The following is a 23,661-nucleotide window of genomic DNA, read 5'->3' on the forward strand; positions in this document are numbered from 1 at the left end:
GATACTAAATGAGGCAGGGCTAGAACAACAGATAAAGGTGAAGCATGCCTCTGAGAAGGGTATGCACTAAGAATGACATGATAAGAGCTCTGGCCTAGTCTAGATGGTCAGAGAAGGCTGCTTTTTATTTTATTTTATTTTTTTTAATTTTTTTTAAGGCTGCTTTTTAGAACTGCATTCATGATTAGTCGGAATTAGCTGGGGGAAGTGTGTTCTGGCCAGAGGGAGTAGCACATGCAGGACTCCTGAGGCAAAAAAGAATATGGCAATTTGGAGAAGCAAAAGAAGACTACAGTATCATGATCCTGACTCGAAGACCACAGAACAGATCCGGTGTTCGCTGGGAGTATGGGAGGTGAAAGCAAACCTGCCTTCAGAGCCACACTGCCCACCCAGCATGACCTACAGAGAAGGGGCTTCAGCAAGTGTTGGGGGGAGGGGGCGCTGGAAGGAAACAAATTCGGGCTCTCAGTGCCTCAAAAGTTGGCAAACAGAGCCTTAGGCATCTCGCAATACTAAAAGGTCCAGAGCTTGTCTGAGAACTTTCTGGGGCAGGAGTGAAGAGTCAGACGAAGCTGACATGTGACTGCTCTTGGGAGGGCTCTATTCAGAGCTCCTGCCATGTCAATTCTTCTGGTGTGATTTATTTTTTTTAATGAAAGGTGACAACTAAAGATTTATTTTGCTTTATTTTAATATCCCTATTTATCGAAATTCAAAGCTGCTCGTTCGTTTGGAAAGCACCCTGTTGAACGACCTCCTAAAGCCTATACGTCATAGGTCACAGCGTGAGAGTTACCACAATTCTTTGATGGCCAGCACCACAGTGAAGGTGTGCACCAAGCACACCTACAAGGCAGGTGAGTTTCCACTTCACAGAGCAGGAAAAAAGGCTCCGGGCAGGTAAGGGACTCGACCGAGTCCTGCAGCAGCCGGCAAGAAACCGAGAGGAGCCGCTAGCCCTGCAGCAGCCCAGGTGTGGCCTAGAGCGAAAACCCGGGATCTTCTCACCAACACCCCAAGTCTCTTCAGCAGTTTGGCGGCTGCCGCGAGGAGGAGCGGAAGTACCCGCGGCCGCCGGCTCTGGCGCTCAAGTGCGGAGCGCAGGGCTCGGCGGGGCTGAGGGGCCGGCTCACCTTGTCCTCCGGGTCCTTCACCTCCACGAACATGCCCAGCCCGGGGGTGGCCGGCTGGTACTCCTCCCGCTGCTTGTCATACAGCTGCGTCCGGTAGTTTCCTGGAGGGGAGTGGGGCGGACCCGGGTCAGACTAGCGCCAGGCGGGGTGGAGTCGGCTCCCGGCGGACTCCCCGCGCCCCCGCCCCACGACCGAGGAAGGTCTCGGTCCCGACTCCCGCTTCGGCCCGCACCTATAACCATGGTCTCGTCCGGAATCTCCTCAATAAAGCACTTCTTTTCGGTCTCCCCGATGTGGAAGTAGAGCGCGCCTCCGCGGGCCGCAAGCACGTCCTCCCACGCTCGCTCCGCGTCCGCTCGGCTCCGGTCCCCGGGGCAGCGGGCGGCGGCACCACGTCAGGCGGACGCAGCCGCACGGCCTGCTGGGGCGGCGAGTCCCACCGCCCGGACTACGCGGCCGGGGTGCGGCAGCCCAGCGGTCCTGGGTACCGGAGCCGCTTTTGCTCGCAAGGGAGTCGGAACTCCGGAGTTAAGACCTTACTTCTGTTGACTGTCGTGGTGGCCGGAGAATGGTAGTGATGATCAGCTTTTCACAGATGCTGCAAGTAACGCCGTTTGTTTGTGGTCGCAGAGTGAATCACGAACAGATGTAGGATTGAAATAGAGGCTCCCTGACTTCCTCTGCATCTATGCGTCCACGCTCCGGGCTTGCTTCCGTTTTTAAAATTTAGCTTTGAGGGGGCCTGGGTGGCTCCGTGGTTAAGCGCCTGATCTTGATTTCGGCTCCCTCTTGATCTCTGAGGTCCTGAATTTGAGCCCCATGTTGGGCTCTAGTTGGATGTGGAGCCTAATTTAAAAAGCAAAAAATAGGGGTGCCTAGGCGGCTCAGTGGATTTTTTTTTTTTTTTTTCAGTGGATTAATTAAGCATCCGACTCCTGATTTCTGCTCAGATCATGATCTCAGGGTCCTGGGATTGAGTCCTGCTCCTGCTAGTGGTTCCTAGTGGGGTCGGCTTTAGATTCCATTTGCCACTCCCCTTGCCCCTCTCCACCCTCCTCCCCCATTTCTCTCTGGCACACTCTCTCACTCTCTAGGATAAACAAATAATTTTTTTTTAAAGATTTCATTTATTTATTTGAGAGAGAGCGCGCGCGAGAGCATAAGCAGGGGGAACAGCAGGCAGAGGGAGAGGGAGAAGCAGGCTCCTGCTCAGCAGAGCCTAAGGAGTCGCTGGAAACCAGGACCTGAGCAGAAGGCAACTACTTAACTGACTGAGCTACCCAGGTACCCCAACAAATAAAAAAAAATTTTAAGCAGATAACAACACCCCCCCCCCCAACTTGAACTTCAAATAAATGACACAAATAGTGCACCAACTAATTTTGGAAAACATTTTGAAAAAAAGCCTAGGAGACTCCCTTTACCACTTCTTTGCCTTCCAAAACCCAGCCACTCCTAAATCTGGTCATAGAAGTTGGAGGTTTTCTAATTTGGGTTCTCTTTGTTGTTTTGTTTGGCCCTGGGGAGGGAATGAGGGAATTTAATGAGGATGTTTTGACATTTCCCCCTCATTGGAAGTCTTTATCTCATTTTTCTTAACAGTAGCAATATAATATCAGTTTGGTTCATACAGTACCTTATTTTAAAATTTTTATTTAAGGGACGCCGGGTGGCTCAGGGTGTGATCCCGGGGTCTGGGATTGGGTCCCCGCATCGGGCTCCCTGCAGGGAGCCTGCTTCTCCGTCTGCTTATATCTCTGCCTCTCTCTCTCTCTGTGTCTCATGAATAAATAAATAAAATCTTTAAAATAAAATAAAATTTTTATTTAAATTCAATTAATTAACATATAATGTATTATTGTTTTCAGAGGTGGATGTCAGTGATTCATCATTCTTACATAATAGCCAGTGCTCATTACATCACGTGACCTCCTTAATGCCCATCGCCCAGTTACCCCATCTCTCCACCTAACTCCCCTCCACCAATCCTCAGTTTGTTTCCTACGGTTAAGAGTCTCTTGGGATGCCTTAAATGGCTCAGTGGTTTAGCCCCTGCCTTCCGCCCAGGGCATGATTCTGGAGCCCTGAGATCGAGTCCCGCGTCAGGCTCCTTGCACGGAACCTGCTTCTTCCTCTGCCTGTGTCTCTATGTCTCTCCTGAATATATAGAAATAAAATAAAATTAAAAGAGTCTCTTAATGGTTTGTCTCTGATTTCGTCTTGTTTTATTTTTTCCTCTCTTCCTCTATGATCCCCTTAAATTCCACACGAGTGAGCTCATATGATAGTAGTCTTTCTCTGACTGACTTATTTTGCTTAGCATAATACCCTCTAGTTCCATCCATGCCATTGCAAATGGCGAGGTTTCGTTTTTTTGATGGCTGAGTACTAGTCTGTTGTATACACATATCACATCTTCTTTATCTATTCATCTGTTGCTGGACCTCTGGGCTCTTTCCATGGTTTGGCTGTTGTGGACATTGCTGCTATGAATACTGGGGTGCGGGTACCCCTTTGGATCACTACATTTGTATCTCTGGGGTAAATACCCAGTAGTCCAATTGCTGGGTTGTAGGGTAGCTGTATTTTCAACATTTTGAGGAACCTTCATACAGTTTTCTGGAGTGGCTGTACCAGCTTGCATTCTTACCAACAGTGTATGAGGGTTCCCCTTTCTCCATATCCTTGCCAGCATCTGTCGTTTCTTGACTTGTTCATTCTAGCCTTTCTGACTGTGGTTTTGATTTGTGTTTCCCTGGTGCTAAGTGGTGTAGAGCATTTTTTGTGTGTGTGTGTTGGCCATTTGTTTTTTTTTTTTTTTTTTTTGTGTGTGTGTGTGTGTTGGCCATTTGTATGTCTTCTTTGGAGAAATGTCTATTCATGTCTTCCACTCATTTATTGATTGGATTATTTGTTTGTTGGGTATTGAGTTTGATAAGTTCTCTCTTAAAAAAATTATTTGTTTATTTATTCATGAGAGATACATGTAGAGAGAGAGGCAGAGACACAGGCAAAGGGAGAAGCAGGTTCCATGCAGGGAGCCTGACACAGGACTTAATCCTCGGACTCCAGAATCATGCCCTGGGCCGAAGGCAGGTGCCAAACTGCTAAGCCATCTGGGCATCCCTATAGTTTGATAAGTTCTTTATGGATTTTGGATACTAACCCTTTATCAAATATGTCATTTGCAAGTATCTTCTATTCTGTAGGTTGCCTTTTGGTCATATAGTACCTTATTTTTTAATCATTCCTCTGATGAAAGTGGTTAAGATTTTTTTCCACAATTTTTTTTTTTTAGTGATTCATCAGTTTATTTTATTTTTAAATTTTTTTAAAGATTTAAAAAATTTATTTATTCATAAGAGACAGAGAGAGAGAGAGAGAGAGAGAGAGGCAGAGACACAGGCAGAGGAAGAAGCAGGCTCCATGCAGGAAGCCTGACATGGGATTCGATCCCCTGTCTCCAGGATCACACCCTGGGCGGAAGGCAGTGCTAAACCGCTGAGCCACCTGGACTGCCCTCCTCAGTTTATTTTAGAGAGAAAGAGCAGTTACATATGAGCACATGAGCGGGAGAAGGGCAGAGGAAGAAGAGAATCTCGGGCAGAGGAAGAAAAGAATCTCAAGCCGACTGTGCTGAGAGCAGAGCTGGTCACGGGGCTCAATTCCCCTATTCTGAGATTACAACCTGAGCCAGTGGTTTAACTGACTACACTACCCAGGCGCCCCCCGCCCCCCAATTATTTGCACTTACATATATTGCTGCAATAAAAATTTGTGTTCATTTTATAAAAAAGCAGTACTGCAGGACATAGTTTTTTGATAAAAGATCATGAAATTGCCCTTTCAAATTTTGTACCAAGTACAGTTTTAGCAAAATGTGTCATAGTGCTTAATTTCATGCTCTGGTCAAACACTAAACCTTTTTAATCTTTGCAAAACTAGTGGGTGAAAAGTTGTATTTCCTTTTGTTTTCTGTTTAGTTCCTTTCTTTCTTATCCTTTTAATTTATATTTCCTCAGATACTAAGTGTTTCTTCTTGGTCATTTGATTTCTTCTGTGAATTGATGGTTGTATTTTTCTTAGTGCTATTATAACAACATGCTATGAATGCTGATGTAATTAGCAAATGATTGCATAATTAATGAACGATAATATTTTATAATAATAGTTTGTAGTATTTTTAAAATTAAACTTTTTATGTTGGAGATAAATTATAGGTTCACATCCATTTGTAAGAAACAATGCATAGGGATCCAGTGTACCCATTACTCAGGTAACCCCATGATAACATCTTGCCGAAGTATAATGCAATATCACAACCAGGATACTGACATTGATACAGTCAAGACACAAAACATTTCCATCACCACAGGTTCCTCATGTTGCATATTGAAGCCACACCCACTTCCCCTGTTCCTTCACCCTCTCCTTAACCTCATACAAGTAATCTGTATCCTCCATTTTTGCAATTTTGTCATTTCAGGAATGTTATGTAAGTAGAATTGGACAGTGTGCAACCTTTTGAGATTGGCTTTTTCATTGAATATAATCTTCTGGACATTTATTCAGCTTATTGCATGTTTCGACCACTTTTTTTTTTAAGATTTTATTTATTTATTCATGAGAGACACACACACAGAGAGGCAGAGACAGACAGAGAGAGAAGAAGGCCCCATGCAGGGAGCCTGACGTGGGATTCAATCCTGGGTCTCCAGGATCACGCCCCGGGCCAAAGGCAGTGCCAAACCGCTGAGCCACAGGGCTGCCCCAACTGCTTCTTTTGATGGTAAAGGGTGACCATTACACATAATGTACAAAGATATAATTCTGTGATATCCATAAATGAAAGGGTAAGAACAGAGCTTTTAATGGAGCAAAGTTTCTTGTTTTAAAGATTTTATTTATTTATCTATGAGAGACACGCGCACACAAAGAGGCAGAGACACAGGCAGAGGGAGAAGCAGGCTCCATGCAGGGAGCCCGATGTGGGATTCGATCCCCGGACCCCAGGTTCACACCCTGGGCCAAAGGCAGGCGCTAAACCGCTGAGCCACTCAGGGATCCCCAGGAACAAAGTTTTTGAGTGTTGCTGGAGGTAAACTCGGTTAAATTCAAATTAGAATGATAGAGCTGCGATACAAATGCCATTCCCATGGTAACCACAAAGAAAATAGTGAGAGAATATACAAAAGGAAATGAGAAAGCAATTTAAATGTTTCATTACTACTAAAAAAATTAAACACGAAGAAGACATAAAATGCAAGACATGAGGGACCAAAAAAAAAAAAAAAAAAGCTGTAGAGCAAATAGAAAACAAAATAGCAAAATGACAAAAATAAATCCCTCCTTATCAGTAATTGCTTTAAACATTAGTGGATGAATCTCTCCAATGAAAAGATAAAGACTGGTGAAGTGGATGAAAACCAGAACCCAAGTATATATGTTGTCTATAGTAGCTTCCTTTAGATCCAGAGACACAAGGAGGTCTGAAAGTGAAAGAACGGAAAAGGATCTTCCACAAAAACAGTAACGAGAAAAGAACAGGGAGACTCTACTAGGATCAGACAAAACAGACTTTAAATCAGAAAGGATTACAAGCTATGGTAATTACACAAAGAGAGTCACATAGATCTATTGGTCAGGATGGAGATCCCAGAAAGAAACTCACACTTTTTTTTTTTTTAAAACCCACACTTATATGGTCAACTAATCTGCAGCAAAGGAGGCAAAAATATATGATGGAGAAAAGACAGTCTTTTCAATAAATAATGTTGGGAAAACTGGACAGAGACATGTAAAACAATGAAACTGGACCACTTTCTTCCATCCAAGTACTAACCAGGCCCGACCCTGCTTAGCTTCCGAGATCAGACGAGATCGGGCGCGTTCAGGGTGGTATGGCCGTAGACTGGACCACTTTCTTATACCATACACAAAATAAACTCCAAATGGATTAAAGACCTAAATATAAGCTCTAAAATCATAAAACATCTAAAGGATAACATAGGCAGTAATCTCTTGGGCATTGGTGTCAGAAACATGTTTATGGAGGGGAAAGGAAGGCAAGACAAGACAAGGGAAACAAAAGCAAAAATAAACTATTGGGACTATGTCAAACTAAAAAGTTTTTTGCACATCAAAGGAGATCATCAACAAAATGCACAGGCAACCTACTGAATGGGAAAAGACATTTGCAAATGTCTTTAATCTGATAAGGGGTTAATATCTAAAATATATGAACTCATACAATTCAACACCAAAAAAAAAAAAAAAAAAGCACAAAAACAAACCAGAACCCCCTAAACAATCTCATTAAAAAATAGATAACCTGAATAGACATTTTTCCAAAGAAGACATATAGACAACAGACACATGAAAAAATGTTCAATGTCACTTAAGATCAGGGAAATGTAAAACAAGATCACCATGAGGTAATCACCTCACAGTAGTCATAATGGCTAGAATCAAAAAGACCAGAAAAAACAAGTGTTGGTAAGGATGTGGACCAATGTAAGGAGAATTGATATCTTAACATTATTAAGTTTTCTGGTCCCTGAATATCTTTTTGTTTATGTAGATCTTTAACTTTTCTGAGCATGTTCTTTTGTAGTTTTTGGTTATTTGCATCAATCATATTGAATCAAATAATTCAGTTTCTTTCTTGTGCGTGTTTTGCTAGTTATTTGTGGTTAGTTACAGTGAAAAGTGGGGCCAACGTAAAAGTGACATATACCATTCCAACTCACTACCCTTTTGCCAGAGCTAATAATATGTTCCCACCCAACTGTAAGGGGGCCAGGAAATACAATTCTACTACACACCTGTAAAGGAAGAAAATGAGAAATATTTGGTGACAATCACTGATGACTATCATAACACCCTCAGTTGCCTACCCAACAGTCATTTCCCATCCCTTACTACTTGCAAAAAGAGCCCCAATTCTGTTTTCTCTCTTCTGGGTGACATCTACTTTAGGAAAAACTGCATCATTCATGGTAATCCCATTCGTTCCTATTTGGTGGTTAATGCATTAACCATGTTCTGGCTAAGAGTCATAAGGATGTCTATTTCTGGCACTTCTGGGAAGATTTCTCTCTCTCTCTCTTAAAAGAGGACATCAGACAGTGGGCAATTATCTTTCTTGCCTTTATCTGGTGGTGTGTTATGATGTGAGTCCTTAGAGCTACAACCAAGAGGGGAGTGGTGGACACTCTAAGGATGGCAGAGCGGTAAACTGGACTGATACTGGATTACTGAGGGCATTGGTGCACCCTGTGGAAATAATCAGCCCTGGAACCACCTACTCCTAGACTTTTTGTTATATAAGGTAAGAAATGTCCTTACTTGGTCCTTTTTTGCTTGGGTTTTCTGTCAGTTAAAGTAAAAAGCATCTAACTATATCAGATTGCTAAGGCTGAGTCAGGAGCCAAGAATTGTGATAAGCACTTCATCTTCAAAAAGATGGTATAATCTAATTTCATCCCCATAATAACACTGTGATATAGGTGTTATCAAATCCATGTTATGAGTAGGCAGGTTAAATCATTGCATGAGGCGACACAACCCTAATTGGTAAAAACAAGGATGACAACTTTAGGTCTCTTCTATGCAAAGGATAACTTGAAATCACTTGTGAATATTCTATACTTTCTCTAATTTCTTGGAAGCATCTGTAAAAGTAGGATTGCAATGTTTCACGCTCAGTACCCGGAAATTTCCAAGGGTATGGAAAAATACCAAAGACTATAGAGCTGATTAACCTTATGATTTACTGCTATGTAACTTTATGCAAGTATTCTTTTTTTATTTGAGTGAACATGTTCCTTACTCTTCACCAGGCACCAGGAATATAAGCATTTAGGCATTCATTTAAAAAGAAAGGAAGGAATGATGGGATGCCTAGCTGACTCAGTCAGTAGATATGACTTTTTTTTAAAGATTTTATTTATTTATTTATTTATTTATTTATTTATTTATTTATTTATTTATGAGATACAAAGAGAGAGAGAGGCAGAGATATAGGCAGAGAGAGAAGCAGGCTCCGTGCAGGGAGCCCAATGTGGGACTTGATCCCCAGACCCCAGGATCACGTCCTGGGCCGAAGGCAGACGCTCAACTGCTGAGCCACCCAGGTGTCCTGATGTGACTCTTGATCTTGGGCTTGTGAGTTCAAGCCCCACGTTGGGAGTAGAGATTACTAATAAAAATACATAAACTTAAAAAAAAAGCTGGGCCTGCTTTCTATCTTTACCTCATTAATTACTAATCAAAAAAAAAATTACTAATCATAGCCTTGAGCCAGTTATTTTAACTTCATCCAGGCTGCTTCCTTATCCGTATTATTTGTATCATGGGGTAATATTACTTTGTATGGTTTTGTGAGGCTTGGGAAAATAAAGGCAGTGCCCCTGGGCACTGCAAAAATGGCAGGTATTATGGCACAGCTAAGGAACTTAGCATACACAGAGATCAAGGTAGTAGTTCAGTGATATCTATGCCAGGGCCAGAATATAGGACCTATTTTTGCAATGGGCAGAAAATATGATCACACATTTCTCCAAAGAAGACATCCAGGTGGCTAACAGACACATGAAAAGATACTCAAATCATTCATCATTAGGGAACTATAAGTCAAAACCATGATGAGGGGCACCTGCGTGGCTCAGTCGGTTGAGTGTCTGACTCTTGATTTTGACTCAGGTCATGATCTCAGGGTTGTGGGATCAAGCCCTGATTCTGGCTCTGCTCTGGGCATGGAGCCTGCTTGGGACTCCCTTTCTTCTTCTGTCTCCTACCCTCACCCCCCGCACCAGCTCTGGAGTGCATGCTTTCTTTCACAAAAGAGAACAAAATAAAACAAACATAGTGAGATACCACTTCATGCCTGTCAGAATGGCTAGTTAACAACATAGGAAACAACAGATGTCGGCAAGGATGTGAAGGAAGCAGAGCTCTCTTACACTATTGGTGGGAATGCAAACTGGTGCAGCCACTTTAGAAAACAGTATGGAGGTTCCTTAAAAATTTAAAAGTAGAACTACCATACAACTCCGCTATTGCACTATCAGGTATTTACCCAAAGGATACAAAGATACTGATTTGAAGCTGCACATGTATCCTGATGTTTATAGCAGCATTATGAACAGTGGCCAAATTATGGAAACAGTCCAAATGTATATCAACTGATGAAGGGATAAATAAGATCTATATCTATATCCATATTTATCTATAACTATTGCCACACAATGGAATATTAATCAGCCATCAAAAAGAACAAAATCTTGCCATTTGCAATCATGTGGAAGGAGCTAGAGTGTATTATGCTAAGCAAAATACGTCAGAGGAAAAAAAAATACGTCAGAGGAAGACAAATACCATATGATCTCACTCACATGTGAAATTTAAGAAACAAAACAGATGAACATAGGGGAAAAGAAAAAAAAGAAGAGAGAGGGAAGTAAACAATGAGAGTCTTAACTGTAGAGAACAAACTGAGGGTTAATGGAAGGAGGTGGGTGGGGGATGGGCTTAAAGGGTGACGGGTATTAAGGAGGGCACTCGTTATGATGAACACTGGGTATTATATGCAAGTGATGAATCACTAAATTCTACACCTGAAACAACTTTTATCTAGTTAGCTAACATAGTAACTAGAATTTATTTATTTTAATGATTATTTATTTATTTATTCATGAGAGACACACAGAGAGAGGCAGAGACACAGGCAGAGGGAGAAGCAGGCTCCTCACAGGGAGCCCGATGCGGAATTCTATCCCTGGACCCCAGGATCACACCCTGAGCCAAAGGCAGACGCTCAACCGCTGAGCCACCCAGGCATCCCACTAACTAGAATTTGTTTATTTATTTTTTCCACTAACTAGATTTTAAATAAAAAATTGAAAAAAGGAGAACCTATTTCTGCTTTTTTACAACTCTTTCTAGTAGCCAACCAAATAGATTAGGAGCTCAAGAATTACTAAGCAAGTTTTCATAGGGTAGGGATGATCAATCCTGAGTCCAGATTCTAAAATATGGCCAACCAGGGGATCCCTGTGTGGCTCAGCGGTTTAGCGCCTGCCTTTGGCCCAGGGCGCAATCCTGGAGTCCCGGGATCGAGTCCCGGCATAGAGTCTCACGTCGGGCTCCTGGCATGGAGCCTGCTTCTCCCTCTGCCTGTGTTGGGTCTCTGCCTCTCTATGTCTATCATAAATAAATCTTTAAAAAAATAAAATAAAATATGGCCAACCAAAGAACATTTATTATACATCTTTCAGTTTTAGTTGCTGATGAAGTTCACAAACAAGATAAACAAGGTTCCTGCTCTTGAGCTTATATTCTAGTGAAAAGAGCAAATTATAAATAAATAAACAAAAATAATTTCAAGCAGTGGTAAATGATGTGGGTGAGCCTGTCTAGGTAAGGGATAGAGTCCTGCCTTAAATGATGAGAAAGTACTGGTAGGAAGATTGTCTTGTGCAGGAGGAAACTATGTAAATGTAAAGTTCCTCTGATGGTAATGAACTTGATGTGTTCAAGTGACAGAAAGTAGTGCATTTGAGCCCTGAAAATGAGGATGAGATGGTGAGAGATGAGATTCACGGAAATAGGGCAGAGGCCATTTCAGGCAAGTTTTTTTTTTTTTTAAAGATATTTTATTTATTTATTCATAGAGACACACAGAGAGAGAGAGAGGCAGAGACAGAAGCAGGCTCCAAGCAGAGAGCCTGACGTGGGACTCGATTTAGGGTCTCCAGGGTCTCCGGGATCACGCCCTGGGCTGCAGGCGGCGCTAAACCGCTGTGCCACCGGGGCTGCCCTCAGGCAGGGTTTTGAGTCATGGTAAAAAATTGTGGGCTTGTAGTAGTTGCAATGGGGGAGCTACAGGAGCGCTTCATGTAGGAGTGTCATCCTACCTGGTTTATATTTTAAATATAAAATTTATATTTTCTTTATAATATAAAATATAAGCCAGGTTCACTCTGGCTGCTCTCTGCAGAATGGACCATGGGAAAACCAGAGTGGAAGCAGTTAGGGTGGCTGGGATCAGGTTTCTCTTAGTGGCGTTGTGTGCAAGCAATTGCACATTCTCACAACCTCCTTTGACCTTCAAAACAGGAGTTCCATTTTCCTTCTTCATCATCTCCTATAGCACTTACGACTATCATTTAAAACAATATTATATATATTCATGAGATAGGCAGAGACACAGGCAGAGGGAGAAGCCGGCCCCCTGCAGGGAGCTCGATGTGGGATTCTATCCCAGGGCCCCAGGATCAAGACCTGAGCCACCAGGTGCCCCTTATAATCATCATTTGACATCATTTAAGCACAATTGTTTATTGTTTGTCATTCTCCTTTAGGGCGGCCACCTAAAACACAGGCGCTCTGTTAAAATTGCATTTCGGGTAGAATAACTTTTTTTTTTTTTTAAACTATATGTGTTCCGGAATATTGCATGGGAAATACTAAAAAACGACTCCTCTTTTGAAATTCAAAGAAACGGGGCATCCTGCATTTCTGTGTGCTAAACCTAGCAACTCTACCCCGGCTAGAATGTGAGCTCGGCGAGGGCAGGAGGCACGTCTGTCTGTCCGGTCCCCTCCTGTACCCGGGGTGCAGCCCAGCGCCTGCCGGGCACAGAGCGGAAGCCCGCACCGGCTCACGGCGTGAAGTAACGAAGGATTTAAGGAAAGAATGAGTGACTGAATAAAAGGATGCACGGGATCCCCTCCGTGCGGCGGGGTGTGGGCGGAGGACGTGGAGACCGGAGAGGACCGACAGAATTGGCCCGGCGCGGGGTGAGGGAAGCACAGCAGGGGCCGGCTTCGGCCGGGCGGCGAGGGGCCGCCGACGCGCTGAGGTCACCGGCGCCCGCGGCCCCCGTGACGTCATCACGCCCGCGCTCTCCGCTCCGCCGGGACGAGTGGCGCCGCCGCCTCCTCGGCTGCTGTGACGGGGGCTCTCTGGTGACCCTGGCCCAGAGCAGGCTGCCTGCGGAGCGGAGCGGGCCGGGCCCGGCAGCGGCCCTCTGTCCCTGTCATTGACCGCCAGCGCGCAGGCCTGGCCGCTCCGCCGCGGGGAGAACTCCTCAGGGCCATGTCCAGGCCGAGCAGCGTCTCCCCGCGGCCGCTGGCTCCTGGTGGCGGCGGGGGCGGCCCAGCTCCGTGCGGCCCGGGGGGCGGGGGCCGGGCTAAGGGGCTGAAGGACATTCGTATAGACGAGGAGGTGAAGATCGCGGTCAATATCGCTCTGGAGCGCTTCCGGTACGGGGACCAGAGAGGTGAGGTTCCCGACCGGGCCCGCCGGCTGCTCCGCCTCCCGCGAAGCCGCGACCCGGCGTGTGAAGGGGCTGCCTCAGGGGGTGGGGGAGGGAAGACCTGGGCGCCCCCTGCCCCCACCGCCCCCGGCCCACTGCAGCCGGCCTCCGCGGCGGGTGGGCGGGAGGCGCTACGCGGGGGAGCGCTCCCTGGGATGCGCGGCGTCAGGCGGCTCCGCAGGCTTGAGGCGCTTGCCGGGCACTCCTGAGAAGGTGGGAAGCGTCGGGCTGCCCCCTTGCAGGAGGCGGTTCTTTCCCTAGAGAGGGCTGGAGGCAGCTTGGGGCGTCTAAGCCACAGTTTTTAGATATTGGTAAAAACTGGTTTTGGTAGATTAAACGTCTTTCACGCCTCTTAAGGGTCGGCTCCTTGTCTTGCGTCGTGCCGTGCAGAACCCTCAGCCAACCCGCGGGGACCAGTGCCCATTCATTTTCTTGCCTAAGTAGGGGACTCTTCTAGCCCAGAACAGGCAGTGACTTGGACGGAGTGAACTTGGATTAAACAGAGCCTCACTAATATGTAACAACAAATCCAGTCTAAGATAGTGAAATATGAATTCTGTGCAGTTTTGCAAGCAAAGACAGTGTGATGTTGAGCATTCATAATGCTTGAGCATACCTCAGCACGGGAGGAGATGAACCGTTTGTTAATGATGCAAGTTAAGGACTGAATTAAAATAGTAAAACACATTCATCAGTCTGTCATCATACCAAAAGAAGATTTCAGCACAAATAAGAGGAGTAATCTTTGGTGAACATTAGAATCCTCTATCACGTTTAGATTTAATTTTTATTAATATGGTAACTCTGGCAGACATTCAATTTTATTGAAATAATATCTGCTTTTCATACAAAATATAAATTTGATTATATGCTTATATGATTTTCTTTTTTTAGAGCTTTTTAAAATTTTTATTTAAATTTATTTTTTTAAAAGATTTTATTTATTCATAAGAGACACAGATAGAGAGGCAGAGACTTAGGCAGAGGGAGAAAGCCTCAGGCTCGGCACAGGAACCCTGATGTGGGACTTGATCCCAGGACCCCAGGATCAGGGCCTGAGCCAAAGGCAGATGCTCAACCACTGAGCCACCCAGGTACCCCATATTTTATTTAAATGTAATTTGCCAACATATAGTATAACACCCAGTGCTCATCCCATCAAGTGCCCTCTTTAGTGCCCTCACCCAGTTACCTATCCCCCAACACCCTCCCCTTCTGCAACCCATTTTTCCCAGAGTGGAGTTTCTCAGGTGGGGGGGAGGGGTAGACAGGGAGAGAGGGAGAGAATCTTAAGCAGGCTCTATGCCCATCAAGAAACCCTACTTGGGGCTGGATCTCACAACCCTAAGATCATGAGGGGAGCAGAAATCAAGATTTTTTTTCATTTTTTATATCTATGTTTGTATATTGAGGCACCTTGAAAGATAATTGTATATTCCCATTTTTTTTTTTTTTTTTTTAATGTAGAAATGGAATTTCCTTCTTCTTTGACCAGCACTGAAAGAGCCTTTATTCATCGATTGAGTCAGTCTCTTGGTTTGGTCTCTAAAAGCAAAGGGTAAGCTGATAGCTTTTCTTATTTAAAAAGAATTATTTACCAAAAAAAGAGAGAAATGTTTCTCACTCCATTTAAGGAGTTATTGTTTTAGATTCATGTCCTTAATTATATTGTTTGTAGATAAATTGATTAGTATCTATACCAAACTCAGCTCTTTCCTTTTCCTGGTATCCTGCCCTTTTTTGTTTTTCCTTAGGGGTAAAAAAAATTTTTAAATGCAAGGAAATAGTTTAAAAGTTGAAATTGCTTGCTTGAGGAAATGTTTTCTTTTTTCATAGAAACTAAATCTCCTTTTTTAAAAAGGATAGATAGACTAAAGATAATAAGTATGATTATCTACAGAAGTATTTCTTTTAATGTTACTGTACTATAGTGGTAACTGTAGAATACATAATCATTGTTTTCTTTCTTACCAGCTCAAGAATCTGATAATTAGAAATGGCTAAATACAATGGACCAGGAAGAAACAGCATATGTTTTTTTGAGGGCCACTGACCCCTAACGGAAAAAAGTCATTTGAACCATCCAAATTGAAGAACTCTAAAATTATGTGGAACAATTTCATTTTGGGAATAAGGGTGCTAGGATTGATACATAGCAAGGTTTCTTAATATTGGCACTATTAACATTTTGAACTGGATAATTATTGTGGAGGGCTGTCTTGTGTATTGTAGCATATCTGACCTTACCCAGTAGTACCTCCACCTGCAAAACCAAAAATGTCTTTAGACATTGCCAAAATGTTCTGTGGGGAGCAGAATTTCCAGTGAGGAGGGAAAGAAAGATAAAATTTCAGCTTAGCAGGGTTTAGGTTAAGAAGAGAGATAATAGGGCAGCCCGGATGGTTCAGAGGTTTAGTGCCGCCTTCAGCCCAGGGCCTGATCCTGGAGACCTGGGATCGAGTCCCGCGTCGGGCTCTCTGTGTGGAATCTGCTTCTCCCTCTGCCGGTGTCTCTGTCCCTCTCTCTGTGTGTGTCCTAAGATGAAAGTATCTGATGTAGGATTGTCTGGCATTTGAATGCCTACAGGGATACATAACTAAGATGAGGTTTAGCTTAGGTGAATGTGGATTTTGAACATCACTAAGGCCAGTGCTGGAAGCAGTGGTAGGTTTTGAGCATGCACATATCATGGTCTTCAGGGTAAGTTAAATACTGTCCTTGCAGATGAAGAGTACAGTGCCATAATCCTTTATCCAAAAACACCTGGAACAAGTACACTTCGAGATTCAGATTTTAGAAAAATTTTAGAGTATATTTTATATAATACCCCTCATAAGGTAGACCTCACCTTTGATTACAATATTTCTGCTGGAAAATGTGAATATTCACAGTAAGAACTGAATACTGGAAATAGTCTCATGTCAATGTAATCAGGCTTTCTTGCCAAATAAAGTTGCTGCCTTTAACCTTAAAAATAAAACTGGCAGTTATTTTACCAGCAAGAGATGGATTTCTTTGGAAATAGTTATAGTCTGCAACAAGTGAGCTACTACAAAACCATTTGCAAGTCCATCACACAAAAGAGAAGAATATTCTTTTTTGAAGAAGGAGGAGGAAGTTGGAGGGGTTGTTTTGAACAAAAGTGCATTGGAGAAAAGCAAGAAGGATGATAATGGTTTCTCATTGACTAGGTTGCTGAAGTGGTTGATTTCTTGTAAAAAATGCAATGTACATCTTTCCTGTTGGGGCCTGTAATTGAAGCTCTTTTCCTTTTCTTTTTTTTTTTTTTAGAGTGAGAGAGTGGGGCTCTCTTGGGGCCAAGGGAGAGGGAGATAGAGAATCTTTTTTTTTTTTTTTCTTAAAGATTTTATTTATTTACTCATGAGAGACACAAAGAGAGAGGCAGAGACAGAAGCAGGCTCCATGCAGGGAGCCCGATGTAGGACTTAATCCCGGAACTGCAGGATCACGACCCGAGCTAAAGGCAGAGCTCATCCTCTGAGCCACTGACGCATCCTGGGAGATAGAGAATTTTAAGCAGTCTCCACACTCAGCGTGAAGCCCAACACAGGGCTCTTAGGGCTTGATCTCACAACCCTGAGATCACGACCTGAGCTGAAATCAAGAGTCGGACACTTAACAGAATGAACCACCCAGATGCCCCCAAGCTTCTCTCCTCTTGAGGAGTCTCCAGTTGGGTCTGTAATTGATGTGAGTAGTTTGGCTTTCCATACCAGCCTCCCTTTTTGGCATCCCTGGTCCACTTGAGTGAGGTTTCCCCTTATTAATTTTCACATTCCAAACTGAAAAAATTGTGCAGTTTTCATTGACATTTGGGGTTAAGAGTTACAGATAACAAGTTGTAGGTCCTTGTTAGAAAGCATCTGTTGTAAAGGCCCAGTTCTGTAGCTACATAGTTTCATTTTATTTTGTTTTGTTGTATTTATTTGTTTATTTATTTAAAAAATTTTATTTATTCATGAGAGACACAGAGAGGGAGAGGCAGAGAGACATAGGCAGAGGGAGAAGCAGGCTCCCCGTGGGGAGCCTGTTGTGGGACTCAATCCCAGGACCCCTGTATCACGACCTGAGCCCAAGGTAGACGCTCAACCACTGAGCCGCCCAGGCAGCCCTTTTTTTTTTTTTTTTTTAAAGATTTTGTTTTGTTTTATTTAAATTCAATTTGCTAACATATAACACCCAGTGCTCATCCCATCAAGTGCCCTCCTTAGTGTCCATCACCCAGTCATCTCATGTAACTACATCATTTCTATGGTTAAATGGATTTTGAATTCTGAAGTGTTAACTTGGAAATGACCATTAGAAATTACCTTAGTGGGGCAGCCTGGGTGGCTCAGCGGGTTAGCGCCACCTTCGGCCCAGGGCGTGATCCTGGAAACTCGGGATCGAGTCCCACATCCGGCTTCGTGCATGGAGCCTGCTTCTCTCTCTTGCCTGTGTCTCTGCCCTCCGCCCCCCCCCCCCCCCCCCCCCGTGTCTCATGAATAAATAAATAAAATCTTTAAAAAAAAGAAATTACCCTTAGAAAAGCAGTCCATTAGAATGGACTACCTCTTCTTCTGTCCAGTAGCATGATTGTTTCTCCAGAACTTGAAACCTGGGGAAGGAGAGAGGGCAAGATAGAAGTTATCAGGACAAAATAAGGTGGGCAAGGAAACACTGAAGAGACAGAGAAGAATAAATATGTTAAGGAAAGTCCAGGCAACCTTGCATTCTCATCTAGTCCCTAGTACCTATTTCTCATGCTCTACAAACCTTCTTAGGAAATGTCTTAGCACTTTCCCTCTCCTCTTTATCTTTTATTAGAGATAGCACGTTGTTTATCTAGTGGTCTTTGTGATTTTTCAAATCCCTTTCCTTCTTTTCACGTAATTGAAGAACTTGGCTATAGTTGTCACATCCTTTCTTTTCACTTATATGAGAATTTTTACCTGACTTACATTTTCATGGGTTTTTCTGTTCACCATGAATAAAGGATTTTTTTTTCACTGCCTACCATAAATTCATTAACTTAGTGAGTTAGTTATCCTGCTTTTTTCTTTTGTACCTAATATCATGGTTCCTTAATATGTATTTGGGAGAGAGCCTGGTGTGGAGGAAGAGGCAGGAAACTTGGATTTGACTCTCAGTGTCTCCTTGCCTCATTATCTAGCTTTGGTCATGGCCCTTAACTTTTCCACATCATGCAGCTAGTTTCTAGTTAATTTTGCTTTGAAAAGGAGTTTCTTAACATTTTTCTTCAAAGAATAGTTACACTTTGGAAGGAAAATGTAATGAGATCTCAATGTGTTAGTGGCACACATGTCTGCGTATTGGATATTTTTCATGCTCACAACAAGACAAAAATTTTACCAATCCTTTCACTAATCTTTTTATCATTTACCAGTGTCACTGTGGTGCTGAATGTGGTAGGAATGAGCCCTAAGAGGCACAATTAGGATCTTTTACTAAAATGTAAAAACTATCAAGTTTATTATATCTTTCTGCCCCACCATCTGTGTTCAAAATGAATTCAGTAAATTTTAAATGGTAATGGCTAAGTACTCACACATGCTTACTATGAGTTATTTTTGTACATAAATGCTATGTTATTAGTAGGCGGCTTATGTTAGGAAAATTTGAATCTGATCCATTTTAGTTGTGAGCTTGTTTTACTGCTTTGTTATCCCAGCTTCTAGCGTAATGCCTAGCATACAATAGGTGCTTAATATATGATGAATGATTGAATGAATGAGTGAATGAAATAAAATGAGTTAAAGGTGAAATACAGCAAAACTTTCCCAAGATAATTTTCAAGAAAATTAAAGCTTCTTGGAACTGACAGAAATAGTAGAGATTTTTAAATCAACTTGTATACAGTGTCAGAGAAATAAAATGATTCTTGATTACATAGCTGCTTAGTTGAACACAAGCCTCCCGGCTCTTAGCTTTAGTGCTCATTTCAGCACTTCTTGCCTTCTGTAGTTAAGTTTTATGAAGTAAATGGTATAGAAGGGGAGTGAATGATGGAGTCCATAAAGACTGTGCTGAATTTTCAGAAAGATTCATGGGAAAAGAACCTATTGCAGAGATCATGTTTAGAATCCAGTAATTCTTACTTCATGGAAATAACTGAAATTCCTCAGATCAGGATAAATATAGTTATTTCATCTTTATCCCATAAGTTGAAGATCACTAAATACTTGTTAAGGGCTAGATGACAGTACTGAACGCTTATGATCCATTAAAGCATTCCATAAAAAGTTTCCAGAAATTAAAAATCTTGGTAAATCAAAAGCCTCACCACTTAGGAAGGCTCAGCTAAAACTGTATAGGTTAATCTCCAGTTTTACATTGTTTTTACAGTGAAAATATTGTTGAAAAAATTTAAATCTAATGAAAATTAAGAAAAGCGTACATGTACTTTTAATTCTATTTGTGGTTTTGTTCCTCATTTCTGTAATATGATAGTGACATTAACCAATGATAAAATATTTTATGAACTGCTTTAGGTAGCTGTTTAAAAATGAGTGATTTTTTTTCCAGACTGTATAATAATAGCTTTTATTAATACTTACTTTGTAACAGATGTTCCTTATAGGAATAATTCTTTGAGGCAGGTATTATGATTATCTTAGGCTCAGAACTAATAAATACTTTGCTTATAGTCCCAGAGCAAATATGTGATAGAGCTAGGATTCAAACCCAGGTTGGTATGCTTTTAGAGCCTGAGCACTTTGCCAGTACTGTATCGTACTAGATTATAGACGTGCATTATTAAATTAGTCAAAGCACGTTTGAGGACTTTCTGTATGTATAAAATTGTACCTAGTACTCTTAGAGCTACAAAAGTCAGAAAAGACCTTGTCAATCCTGAGCCATTGGAGAAACAAGTATACCTACATCAAATGATTTGAGAACAGTTATAAATCCTTACTACCTTATAACTAAAAGCTAGAGTCCAAAACCTTGAAAATTTTTTTTCCCCAAGATGCATGTGACAATAGTTATCAGTAATGTGGATTTATGCTTTTTTGGTCCAGCCACTAAGCTTGGTTCTGTTAACAGGTTTTCATGGGATGTACATTACTAGCATACTGTGGAAACGTTCAGTGGGTTGTATTAGTGTGGACAGTGAACCAAAGTTTTTTTGTTATGATTTTTAGATTCTGTTATTCAGATTAGTTTTCTCCCTCTGTATGCTTCCATCTGGTGATGTTTCATCCAGCATGAAGTCTGCTAAGACAAACTTTAAGATTTGGTGGGTAAGTAAGCCATTTTTGAGGTTTAAAAACTGGGTTTACAGCATTTTGAAATTTTAATTGCAAATGATCTTGTGGCCACTTCGGCACCAAATCCCTCTTTATTGATCTTTTTTTTGGATTTTCAGCATCTTCTCCCAAAGCATTTTGAATTTTTTCAATGTTTTGCTTGAGACATGTTTTCTAAGTAGGCATACATCATATGTGAACAAATTGACTGTATATAGTAAATAAATGATTTTTATTAATATTCAGAAAGGGAGCAAATAGATACCTAACTGTGAAGAAGAAAGATGGATCAGAAACAGCTCATGCAATGATGACCTGTAATTTGACTCATAATACAAAACATGCTGTTAGGAGCCTAATTCAAAGATTTCCTGTCACCAATAAAGAGCGTACTGAACTTCTGCCTAAAACAGAAAGAGGAAATGTGTTTGCAGTTGAAGCTGGTATGTATTTTCTGGGGAGCTTCCTTGTCTATCTTATTATTTGATGACTGTTCTTTTACCATTTTAAATTTGTTTAAAAAAACTAAGATGCAATAAGATTTCTCATTTTGAATAACCTGTCAGAAATGAGAAAGAACTATGAAAACTTTGGAATGAAATGCAGTGTTTAGGCATGTGATGAAGTTAGACAAGTCTTTCAGTGTCATCAGTGGTATCTTATCATTTATTGAGTACCTATTGTGTGCTAGACGGTATGTTAACCTCATTAAATAGGGCCCCATAGCAGCCCTCCTAAGGTAAGAATTTCCTCTATTTCAGGGGTGAATAAACAGGTTCAGAGCAGTTAAATAATTTGTTCAAGGTGCTCCACCAGCCACTAAGCCTCAGAGCTGGGATTTGACTCCAGGGTTTGGACTTTCCTATATTATTGCTCTAATGAGTGAGCTTTTGAATTGGAGCTTTAGCTTCTGGTAAAGGACAGAAGTACACTAACTTGCTGAAAGGTAGATACATAATATATTTAGGTCATAAAATGAACTTGTAATTTTATTATTTGGAAAAATAACTTCTTAGAAAATTATTAATTCTCTAAAGCGGCAGATATGCATAATTTCCATTGGAGAATATAGAAAATACATGGCCATAGATGGCAGGGAATTTAAGTTTTAAATACATGTATGCAAAAATGTTTTTTTTTTTTTAAATGTTTTGAGTTATGTGAAGAATATAAAACACATCATGCCTCTTTTTTATTCCATTCTGCTTGTTAATTAAATGTAGATGCTTGCTAAAGCAGGACCTTATTTTTACACATATTATTCTATTTGATCACATAATCTTATGTATTTAACTTTAAACATATAGAATATTTTTTTCACAATGTGTTTTCATATTGTACCTAGCAGACTTTATAATTCATTGTTTCCTTCTTACAAAATTTTAATTTTCTGTGTTATTGGTAGAAGCAAGCATGAAACTGTTTCTTTTTTTTTTTTTGAAAACTGTTTCAAGATATTAGAATCACATTTTATTTTAGTAGTTACAAAGGTATTGATTTTTGTTCATTTGTAAGCATTGTGCACCAGAAATATTTTTAGAAATTTGCTTTCTAGTTGATGCCAAAATTTATAACTTGTTTTTTAAAGAGTAGTAAGCATAGGAGTACAGCAGTCGCGTATTGCTTGCTAACTTTATGTAAACTGAGTAGAGAAGAAACACTTCAATGGAATTACGTTGGAAATTACTTATCTTTGTTTTTTCACACTTTTTAAACAATGTTGACCATAATTTTTTTTGTTCTTTTATTCATCTTCAAAGAAAACCGAGAAATGAGCAAAACAAGTGGGCGACTCAACAATGGCATACCTCAGATTCCAGTGAAAAGAGGAGAATCTGAATTTGATTCTTTCAGGCAGTCTCTCCCTGTGTTTGAGAAACAAGAAGAAATTGTTAAAATAATTAAAGAAAATAAAGTAGTTTTGATTGTAGGAGAGACTGGGTCTGGAAAGACTACACAGGTTTGTTTCTTCTTTGTTGTTTATGGAAGAAAAATATTTTGTTGCACAAGATAGTTTTCTATAAAATAGTACATGTATTTTAACAAAGAAAAAACCCTTTTGGTTACTTTAATGGCTACTTTAGAAGTATTACTGGGAGTGCATTTTGAGAATTTGTAGAAAGGAAATGTTTTAAAATATTTATTTTTAAGCTAGCATATTGGGTCTTCATTTAAATAGAAGTAGGGAAGCAGTCCGGGTGGCTCAGGGGTTTAGCACAGCCTTCAGCCTAGGGCCTGATCCTGGGGACCTGGGATCGAGTCCTACGTCAGGACCTGTGTCTCTACCTCTCTCTCTCATGAATAAATAAGTAAAATCTTAAAAAAAAAAAGATTTTACTTATTTATTCATGAGAGACACAGAGTGAGAGAGAGAGAGAGAGAGAGAGGCGGAGACACAGGCAGAGGGAGAAGCAGGCTCCATGCAGGGAGCCGGACGTGGGACTTGATCCCAGATCCCAGGACCACGCCCCGGACCAAAGACAGGCACTAAACCGCTAAGCCACCCAGGGGTTCCCTTAAAAAAAAAAAAATAGAAGTGGGGCTGTGATTTGGCATCTTATTTTTTTTTTTTTTTTTTTTTTTTTGATTTGGCATCTTAAAGGAACACGGTAGTCCTAGTGGTTAGTCTTGTAGCCTCCATGAGCCAGAGCCCTTTTTTTAAAAATGGAGCTAGTAATAGCTCCCATTCTCGGTAAAGTTTAGAGATGTCTATAACGTGCCTATTTGTGTTGTATGTAGCAGCTAAATTAACAACAATATTAATAATAACAAATGTTAATATAAAGTCAACTGTAGACATTGAGGCCTGCGCAGGTCCCAACCTGTCTGTGGTTTGGGGATGCTATCCGTCTCATAAAGCAAAGTAGAGGGTTTGTCTTCTGGGAAGACAAAGTCGTCTTCTTCTCTGAGAAAGCCTCCTACATAATTGACTTTG

At 41.5% G+C, this 23,661-nt stretch overlaps 1 protein-coding gene and 1 long non-coding RNA gene across 5 annotated transcripts in view; one reads left to right on the plus strand and one right to left on the minus strand.

Annotated features, from left to right (window-relative positions):
• Nucleotides 1–670: 670 nt before the first annotated feature.
• Nucleotides 671–2,024, minus strand: LOC144321899 (uncharacterized). The gene is made up of 2 exons (XR_013387393.1): nucleotides 1,369–2,024; nucleotides 671–1,237 (listed from the first exon to the last, which is right to left on the minus strand). It is a non-coding gene; the product is annotated as an uncharacterized LOC144321899 (long non-coding RNA).
• An 11,015-nt stretch (nucleotides 2,025–13,039) lies between these two features.
• YTHDC2 (YTH N6-methyladenosine RNA binding protein C2) overlaps nucleotides 13,040–23,661 on the plus strand; it is a 77,178-nt gene continuing 66,556 nt past the window's right edge. Inside the window, exons 1-4 of one of the 4 annotated variants that reach the window (XM_077911245.1) lie at nucleotides 13,040–13,419; nucleotides 14,923–15,013; nucleotides 20,973–21,169; nucleotides 22,487–22,686. In XM_077911245.1, the coding sequence (XP_077767371.1) occupies nucleotides 13,236–13,419; nucleotides 14,923–15,013; nucleotides 20,973–21,169; nucleotides 22,487–22,686 (672 nt within the window). In that variant the 5' untranslated portion in view covers nucleotides 13,040–13,235. The remainder of the gene's footprint in view (nucleotides 13,420–14,922; nucleotides 15,014–20,972; nucleotides 21,170–22,486; nucleotides 22,687–23,661) is intronic. The other 3 variants (XM_077911244.1, XM_077911242.1, XM_077911243.1) reach the window with 3 other exon arrangements.

The sequence above is a fragment of the Canis aureus genome, chromosome 10, assembly GCF_053574225.1.
Source record: "Canis aureus isolate CA01 chromosome 10, VMU_Caureus_v.1.0, whole genome shotgun sequence".
In the NCBI taxonomy this organism is placed as follows: domain Eukaryota; kingdom Metazoa; phylum Chordata; class Mammalia; order Carnivora; family Canidae; genus Canis; species Canis aureus.